This window comes from Homarus americanus, unplaced genomic scaffold (genome assembly GCF_018991925.1).
Source record: "Homarus americanus isolate GMGI-L3 unplaced genomic scaffold, GMGI_Hamer_2.0 scaffold32583, whole genome shotgun sequence".
Classification (NCBI taxonomy): Eukaryota; Metazoa; Arthropoda; class Malacostraca; order Decapoda; family Nephropidae; genus Homarus; species Homarus americanus.
The window spans coordinates 28,618,705-28,628,704 of NW_024713129.1; the positions used below are offsets into that span (position 1 = coordinate 28,618,705).

Sequence of the window (10,000 nt, forward strand, 5' to 3'; positions counted from 1 at the left end):
CTCCATTCTTTTGTTATGTATATGTGAGGATAAACATGATATATCGTACAGGGGCAGCACCTGGGAAGGAAATAAATATGATCGAGTATAGAACAGGAAGTAATTTTTTTTTCTTCAGCTATTGGCACACTTCAATTTGTTTGGGCTCTCGGAGAGATGTTGGTTATTGAGAGGAATATTAACGGTTTAAGATGAGGGTGAAGGAGGTGTTGTTGAGAAAGTGGTTGTGTAAACATCATTAGTTGTGACAAATTGTTCGTGCCTGGGTGTTTGAGGAATTATTGCCTGCGAAGTTGGTGTTCCCCGGAGCACTCCCTCCCCCCCCCCTCCCCGTGCAAGAGACAAGAATAGCGTGTCTAATGGGCAGATTGAGGTTGATGGATTACTGTAAGATAAACAGATAAACAAAAGGGTAGAAGTGACTGCAGTAAATATTGATTTGATTTACAAGTAAGTTATATGTTATCTATATACCAGGTTATCCATATATACCGGGTCATCGAAAAAGAATACCCGGATTTTAATATCTGTTAATATCTGGGTATTCTTTTTCGATGACCCTGTAAATCACATGACAGAAGCTATGGGTGTCACTCGAGCCCTAGAACAGTCATTAGTGATGGGAAAGTCGTAAGTATTACCCATCTCTCACAACAGTGCTGGTAGGAAACATGGAGAGAAAGGGGTAACTTCTTGGAGAGAGGAGTAGAGGGACTTGTGAAGAGACTCTGATGTCAAACTTTGACCGGAAGGTTTTCAGATATCCAAAGCAAAGAAAGAGATTCGCCAAAGTTATCGAGAGCAGAATAAAACTTGTGCGTGGAGAGAGAGATAGATGTGGATGACGATAACCTATATTGAATGGCACTGATCTTAGAGTAGTCTCAGGAGTTTTAATTGAACCTTTCAGACAGATATCCCAACATCATTTATTCCAGAGATGAAAGTTATATGTCTTTTGTTCAGTACAAAGAAAAATAATCATATTTTATGTACGAGTTATATATACTGCAGTAGTAGGGAAGTGAAGTGTGGGAGATCTAACGGTCTTAACAGCTGGTATTGACAGGCTGGTTTCTTTTTGATGGTGGTGTGTTTGTTTGGGTTTCTATTATGATGAATGAACCATTTGTGTGTTATTGCTGTATGTTTGATGGTTTTCTCTGTTTTATTTATTTATATTTGATATCAAGCCTGTAGGTTATTTTGTGTTTTTTTTGTATCGTGGAAGACCCTGTTAGTCCATCAAGTTTTGTTGTATTTACGTGCCGGTGTACTGCTGGAGCCACGAAGCCCTCTAATGGTCTACGGTCCTCCTCTTACCCGGTAAACAGACCCCTTACACACCTGCCATTATTGGTCCCGGGGATCATCTTAGCACAACCATATAAACGATAACACGAATTCTCAAAAAAAAAATAAACTTAGTAGACCATCTTAGCCGGGGGGTGAGTAGAGGCAGGTCGTTACTGTAGTCTCAGTACAATTTGGATGCTACTCAGACTGTTATCATCTGTGGTGGCCTATTAGATACGTCTCATGTATCACCGCTTATAGTGACAATACAAGTAGATTGTCTCATAATTTGGAACACCATCGAGTGGCTGTTGCTACTGCTGCGTCTTGTTGATGTTCTTAGTATGTAAACAGACATTATGAACGTGGCGTTAGGTGACGGCTGAGACAGGGACGAGGTCGCTATCTAGGAAAACATTGCAAGGAGGTACAGTACAGTATGCTAGACGGCGGCGTAACAACCCTTTTTATACGTTGTCAGGTACGCTGGCATGCCACTCCCATCTTGCCATGTGCATACTATTCGAGCTTGTCATTCCATTTGTTGTTCAGTTTACTGTTGTCATGCCTTTCAACCTGTCTAGTATTACTTGATGTTGGCATGTTATTTACTGTTTAGTTAATGCACTGTGTTTGTACCTTCGTGTCACACACACACACACACACACAACACACACACACACACATACACACGCCATAGGAATTCACACCGTTATCATCTCACTCACTGTTGTTATGGCAAATTTACCGTTAACAGTAGATTCCCCATTAACAATAGAGTCCCTGTTAGCAATAGACTAACCGCTAACAAATTAATCTTAATAATGGGCTTTGCATTCCCAGTAGTCTCCCGTTAACAACATAGACTCTCACTAACAGTAATCACCACTAATCACTGCATCTCTGTTAGCAGTAAAGACTTCTGCTGACAACAGACTCGACGTTAACAGCTAACTCACCATTATTAATGTCACCGTTACCATTAGCCTCCCCTTACTATTAAACAACGTTAACAGTAAACTTATACACACTAATAATCTTACCGTTAGCAATAAAAAATCCCATTAACAGTAAAGACCCATTAATAGTTAAGACTCATTTTACCGTTACCAGCAGTATTCGTTTACAATAGACTCAACCTTACGGCAGAGACTCCCATTATCAGTAAAACCTCCCTTTAACAGCGAAGACTCCCGCTAAGAGCTAAGACTCCCGCTAAGAGCTAAGACTCCTGCTGACAGTAAAGACCCCCAAATGATAATAGCCATACCGTTACCAGTAGACACTTCCGTTAATAGTAGACTCACCGTTAAGGACGTGGAGGTTAATGGAGGCGTTCTCACCGTTGGAGGGACTGCAGGTGTACTTGCCGGAGTCACCTGGCCCAGCCTCCTTCACCAGTAGGTGACTGACGGTGTCTCGCCCTGTCTGAGTATTGACCGTGACTCCTCCTCGACCATCATAGTCTATCACCTGGGAGGGAGACAGAGTTAGTGATGGTGAGAGGGAGAGAGAGAGAGGGAGAGGGGGGGAGGGAGTATTAATGTATGAGAGAGAGAGAGAGAGATAATGATGGTGAGAGAATAAGAGAGAGAGAGAATTGGCGATGTGCGAGAGAGAGAGATTAGCACCCTATTTGGACAGCCAGGGCTCCTCAGCATTCACAATTCCGTCACCTGTTGCTTGAAGGAAGATAATTTTGAGAAATAAACTGAGAGAGGTTGAGAGAAAGTGTGTGTGTGTATGTGTGTGTGTGTGTGTGTGTGTGTGTGTGTGTGTGTGTGTGTGTGTGCGTGTGTGTGTGTGCGCGAAAGACAAATTGGGAGAAAAAAAGAGAGAAAGAGGGGAAGAGATTGGAGTACGGAGTAGAGTTGCGGGTTCATAATAATAATAATAATAATAATAATAATAATAATAATAATAATAATAATAATAATAACATCAATGATAAAGGTATTGCTATTCGTGTTAGTCTTATCAGAACGTGAATATAACAGCAACAACAACAATAATAATAACAATAACTGTCTCAGTCATGATAAATACTAAAAGTTTATCTTAGAAATGCAGTCAAACATAAAATAGCAATACACCCACACGTAAGACTGTCAGCACTGCACAGAGCACAGACAGACGTGATGAACCTGCACTGATATCAACCATGTTATTATGACAGAGTTTGTGACGCATGTGGAGTGGGGAAGAGGGGAGGTAATGGGAATGAGAGAAGGGAGGGAGGAAGAGGAAAAAGAGTGATGAGTGAGAGATGGGAGTAAAGAGAATGGAGAGAGGGCTGGGGAGGAGGAGGAAGGAGAGAGGGCTGGGGAGTAGGAGGAAGGAGAGTGGGGCTGGGGAAGGAGGAGGAAAGAGAGAGGGCTGGGGAGTTGGAGGAAGGAGAGAGGGCTGGTGATGAGAAGGATGGGGAGTTAATACAGTATTAACTGGAAGCATAGTGGTAGGATCGCTTGAAGCTTATTCCCAACTTATTTCACCTTAAGATTAACCTAACCAAACCTACCCCCCCCCAGGTTGCGTTAGGGTGGTTACTCATCAGGTGAAATAATCTGGGTCGAAATTTAACGCAACACCGCGAGGGCAGAACATGGAGCGAATTTGAGCTAATTTGTCAAATAATGTAGTGTACATATTTGGGAGGGTTTAAATATACCTGTTGATTATCCCCACGGGAGACCTGGGGAGAGTAGAGCCGTCATTTTTGTCCAGAGAGCGAAAAACGTTTACAACGCGTTATGGACGTTTTCAAAATAACCAGAAAATGGAATTTTGCTATTTGCATATTACCAAAACCTAACCTAACCTAACCAAACCAAGGTTTTTGAGCCTTACATATATACAGGGTGGGACAAAAGTCACCCTACATTTAAATAGTGAATTTACCTCATCTATTGTTTAACTTATATAGTTGTTTAGTTAAATATATTTACTCTTGTTTATTCAATTATGTGTATGTCCCTTTTTTAATGTTACGAACATTATATTTTGCTTTAGTTTCCTTATATTGTTGGAAGCGTGTAACTCTTAAATGGTTTTCCTCCACTCTGTGCCTGTATATATTCAGCGTGGCAGTATATACTCCAGGAGATGCTCAGGAAGAAGTCAAAGTCAAAGTATTGAAAACATAAAGGCGCCACCTTGCGTGAGTAAATTGACTTTACACTTGAGTGCCGAGTGGATGAAGATGGTGAATAGGGAACAAGATGAATCAAATCGGGAAGAGGAGGTTCCAAATTGGGAAGAGGAAGTACCAAATCGGGAAGATAAGGTGCCTAATCGGAAAGAGGAGGTGTTTAATCGAGAAGGGGATATATTACTGAATAGTTCATTTAGCAGTGATTGTAAAGTCGATGTAGAAATATTAAGTGCAATGACGATGTGAGAGAGAGAGAGAGAGAGAGAGAGAGAGAGAGAGAGAGAGCATGAAGTGGGCTAGGCAGTTTGGCGGCAGTAAGGAGGAATTTCCAGAATCTCTCATATTTTCAGAGCAGTGACAAAGATGCGGTAGGGATCGTGCATACCGGAGGCGAGGAGGGATAGAGGAGCTTATCCAGAGATGGGAGAGGAGGATAGAATTAAAGAGAGACGATGATAAGTGTTAGGGAGCTGGGCTTTATAAAGATCAGGTGCAAAGTTTTGTTGGATTACCTGAACATTAGTCTCCTCACCCCCCAGCCAAGCTTATTTTCTCTCATGATTAAACCACCCTAATGCTACCTAGAGGGTTAGGTTAGGTTAGGTTAGGTTAGGTTAGGTTAGGTTAAGCAAAATTGGGTTAGCTTAAGGTAGGTTAGGTTAAGTCAGGTTAGGTTAAGTTAGGTTAGGTTAAGTCAGGTTAGGTTAAGTTAGGTTAGGTTAGGTTAGGATAGGTTAAGCAATGTAAAATTGGGTTAGCTTAAGGTAGTCAGGTTAGGTTAGGTTAGGTTAGGTTAAGTTTGGTAAAATAACATTTAGTTGAGGTTAGGTCGGTATTAGTCTTCCAAAGTCACTAAACATAACCACTTCACAATAAAGAACTTAACTCTATTTACCGGGACTAAATTCACCACGAGTAAATTTATCTACACCAGCAACTCTCTATACAAGTTTGTCACTGACTCGCTTTGTGACGGAGTAAACTGAGTGTGTGATATTCTTACGTTTTTCAAGAGATGTGAGAGATAGTGAAAATAGAGAGAGAGCGGCGGGAACTGAGTATTAAGAGAGAGAAGGGAGAGATGCGAGATGTTGAGAGATGGAAGGGAGAGCTGCGAGATGTTGAGAGATGGAAGGGAGAGATGCGAGATGTTGAGAGATGGAAGGGAGAGATGCTAGATGTTGAGAGATGGAAGGGAGAGATGCGAGATGTTGAGAGATGGAAGGGAGAGATGCGAGATGTTGAGAGATGGAAGGGAGAGATGCTAGATGTTGAGAGATGGAAGGGAGAGATGCGAGATGTTGAGAGATGGAAGGGAGAGATGCTAGATGTTGAGAGATGGAAGGGAGAGATGCTGGATGTTGAGAGATGGAAGGGAGAGATGCTGGATGTTGAGAGATGGAAGGCAGATATATTAAGTGTTGAGAGAGTAGATGCCACGAGATATACATAAATAACACTTTTGGGGAACGAAAGATGATTAACTTTGTGATATAGAAGAAAATGTTTAATAAATATGAATATGAAAAGAGAAGATGGGAGATGGTGAGTGACACAGGAGAAAGAAGGGGAGAAAGAGGGAGAGAGAGGAAAGCAATAAAGGAGGAAAAGCGATAATAACATATCAAAAGAGAGATGAGAAAGGGAGAGATCGACAGTAACGAGATGTGACATAAGAGAAAATTGAATAAAAAGTTTGGAAGTCGCGGAGGACGACACACAGGGTACCATGATAAAGAGTGGGAGGGAAACGTGGAGGAGAGCTAGTAAGGGAAAATATAGTACGAACATTTATATATATATATATATATATATATATATATATATATATATATATATATATATATATATATATATATATATATATATATATATATATATATATATATATGTGTGTGTGTGTGTGTGTGTGTGTGTTCGTTACCCGCATGGACGACAGTAGACTGCCAAAGCAGCTACTTTACAGTCATCTTACGAATAGTAAACAAAACGACGGTGGGCTATTGAAAAGGTAGAAGGATAGTCTTAAGACAAACCTGAAAAAGTGCCAAATCGACCCACTCACCTGGGAGTCGATTACTCCACATCGTAACGCTTGGAGGAGCATCACACGAGGTGTCAATACTTTCGAGTTAGCCCGAACTACAAACCGAGTCAGACAAGCGCCAAAGCCGGAAAGACGCTGCCGTCGCCCCTCCCATAGTAGATGGAGCCCTCCACATGTGCAACGAATGTGAACGACGCTGCGGGTCCCGTATCGGCCTCTTTAGTCACCTCAAAAGTCACCAACCTAGGTGACATCTCTAATAACTCATATCATTGTATCATTGCTGGATGATCGTCATACTTGATTTCGAGTGACAGCAAAGTAGTAGTATTGATTTTGATTTTGCCGCTTACAGCGGCTCCTTTATTGTTCACCCCACACTCATCCTGAAAGCGGTAGCGCAAAAGGATTACAGAGTAGAGTTTACAACGGGTCATAATGATTAACTCCCGTGGTAAGGATAGTATGGCACTGAATGTTACACAGTATTTCAATTTAGATTATTTGTTTAGTTTTGTACATAAAGGGTAACTTATTCACAAATGCGTGAGTACAGGCGTGTGAGGCAGTATGTCTGGCCTCACACTTTGTTATTCACATTTGCGTGAGAAATATTCAAGCACATTGAGTATTTGGTTCTACACATGAAAACTGATATAGTTACTAAGTGCAAAAAAGTAGATACAATCTTGTGATCTTGTTACTTGCTCCACATACATGTTTCAATTGATACATCTCATCATGGTAAACTATGGATCGACTAGTGCCTGTTTGCACTTGTCTACTTGCGTCAAATTCATCAATAAGTTCTTTCCTAATTACAATTTTAAGGTTTTTTTTTTTTGACAGACCCAAATTGTATTCAACGGTGTCTTTGTTAGACGCGAGTTTGGCGAGGGCATCAACTGTCATGTTTTATGAGGCCTACTGTATGTGAGAGGGGATCCACAAAAGTTTGACCTTGACAACCCGGTCAACAAGGTACGCAAACGCATATTTGTGTCTGGCTTCAGAGACAAGCGCGTGACAACTTGAGTGTCAAGGGCAAGTAGTGAGGATAGAGAGTCAGTGATGATGAGAATGTCAGCAACAATGGTTTCAATGAATTTAATAGCTGTGAGTATGGCAATTAATTCAGTTTGTAGAGTGGATGCCCAGTTGTTAATTCTAACTCCTTTCTCAATTATATTGCCGTCAGGTTGAGTCACAACAATAGCACTTCCAGCCCTCCCACAGGCTGTGTTAAGAGATCCATCAGTGTAGATGGTCTGTGTGATATTATCATCAGTCTGTAGAGTGTGTATGTGCTCAAGGGCTCTCACTTTGGCCGTGTGTTGGAGATAAATACTTTGTATATCTATGTTTGTCTTTGGTACCCCTAAAATGTTTTACACTACTGAGGGTATACGCAAACACTTGTTATCTTGAAAATAGGTTCTTATTCTCGTACGGGAGACAAATACAGAGGAACAAATAGACAGTGGGCTTCCACGCCATAAGGACTAGCGTTCTCAACTACCTGTATCACTCTGCGCTGGCATGCACAGATGCCAGCGTTCACAAGCTGAATACAAAATATGTAAATATGATAATACATATAGGCTACATAGCGTGGTGCATAATAAATGGAAATATTACATAGGATTAATACATGTTCTGTAATACTTTACTATACATAATTAATAGAGTAATATAAGAATACACAGCTTAAGGTACTACTTCGTGTCCATATTATACAGTATAATTATTTTTTTTGGCGGATATGTCTGTATTGTGCTATCCATGGAACGTGTCCGCCAGGGTGGCAGGAAGCGCTGTTGTGTCTCAACTTTCTACAGATGGTCTAGTCCAAGCATCTTCATATGTGTAGTTGTAGTTTGGATCCATTTAGACTCACCAGTCCCATGGTTCATAAATTCTAGCAATTTTAAGGAAACATTGTTAACAGGATCACCACGCAAAAGCCTCAGGGCTATCACGAGGTTGACTTCAATTATTCTATCTTTGACACTGGGTATACCGAGTTCTTTCCTCATATTAAGTACTTTAGTGCTCATGGGACATCCTAGGATAATTCTGAGGGCATTATTTTGAATTTTCTCGAGCTTGTCACGAAGGACCAGGGCTGGTGCGTGATAAGCTATCAGAGATCTTATATAGCCTAGGTACATTGTTTTAACGATTCTGATATCACCATAATGTGGGCTGTACCCCGCTACTACACTTCAAAGAGGTCTCAGTCTATCAGTACATTGGCGGGTTAGCTGTTGTATAGCAGGTAAGGTACAAGGGACGGAGACACCAAGATATTTAAAAGAAGAAACATAGTCAATACTGTAATGTTGTTACCTATCTTGAACTTGGCGGGGCCGCGTTTGTGGTTACCAGCTTGTTTGTTGAACACCTTAGTTTTCTCAGTGGAGATAATAAGACCGAGGTTCTCACAGGCTGCGTATACATGGTTCAGGGTGGTTTGCATTTCACTATGAGTTTTAGTATGTATAAGAATATCATCAGCATAGCTGATTGAGATATTGCTGGGGTTGTCTAGTATTAAATTTAATAATGCATTCATAAGAACATTGAACAAAGTGGGTTAAGTACTCCACCTTGAGGGGTACCAAGTTGCATATCTTTAACTTCACTTCTGTAACCCTGAAACAGTGTAGCAGCCCTTTTGTTGGTTAGGTAACCACTTATCCAGTGTAACGGCCCACCTCCTATATCCATTTTGGCTAGTTCGTACGATATCAGTTGCCTATTGGCAATATCAAATGCAGCTTTTAGGTCAAGAAATGTAGTGTATCTGTGCCTTTCTTCCCCATGCACAGTTAGGAATGTGGTGATGCAATTATGTACACCTTTACCATGGGTGAAGCCATTTATGTTAGGAGACATGTGTTCTCTGATTCTATATAAGAGTCTGCCAAGAACCATCCTCTCAAAGGTTTTACACAGGCAGCTGGTTAGTGATATGGGACGAAAAGCATCAGGCTGTCCTGGTTTCGGTATTGGTACAACAATACTGCTGGTCCATGATGTGGGTAGTTGGCCCTCGGCATGACTCATATTGTACAATACCAATAATGGATTACCCGGCACACGCCTTAGTAGTCTAACGATGTTGTAGGTGACTCCGTCCTCTCCAGGGGAAGTAGACCTACCCCTGGCGAGGGCGGCGTCAAGCTCCCAAATAGTAGTATTGGTAGTGTGTGTGTGTGTGTGTGTGTGTGTGTGTGTGTGTGTGTGTGTGTGTGTGTGTGTGTGTGTGTGTGTGTGTGTGTGTGTGTGTGTGTGTGTGTGTGTGTGTGTGTGTGTGTGTGTGTGTGTGTGTGTCACACTAAATAAGGATAATCGCAGTTCAAGATTTAAAAAAGTAGCTAACTTTTTTGCCAAGCAGGAAAAGCTTTTTTCTTTTTATTGCTGCTACTTTATTGAAATTATTCGAATATGGTAATATTTTCTGTTTCCTTTAAGATTTCGTTTACAATCATAAGACAGCTAAA

The 10,000-nt window shown here is 41.1% G+C and overlaps 1 protein-coding gene across 1 annotated transcript in view; it reads right to left on the minus strand.

The window, feature by feature from the left end:
* Positions 1-10,000, minus strand: part of LOC121870621 — a 73,739-nt gene that overhangs the window by 12,124 nt on the left and 51,615 nt on the right. The window contains exon 7 of the mRNA XM_042372474.1: positions 2,604-2,769. Coding sequence (XP_042228408.1) covers positions 2,604-2,769 — 166 coding nt within the window. The remainder of the gene's footprint in view (positions 1-2,603; positions 2,770-10,000) is intronic.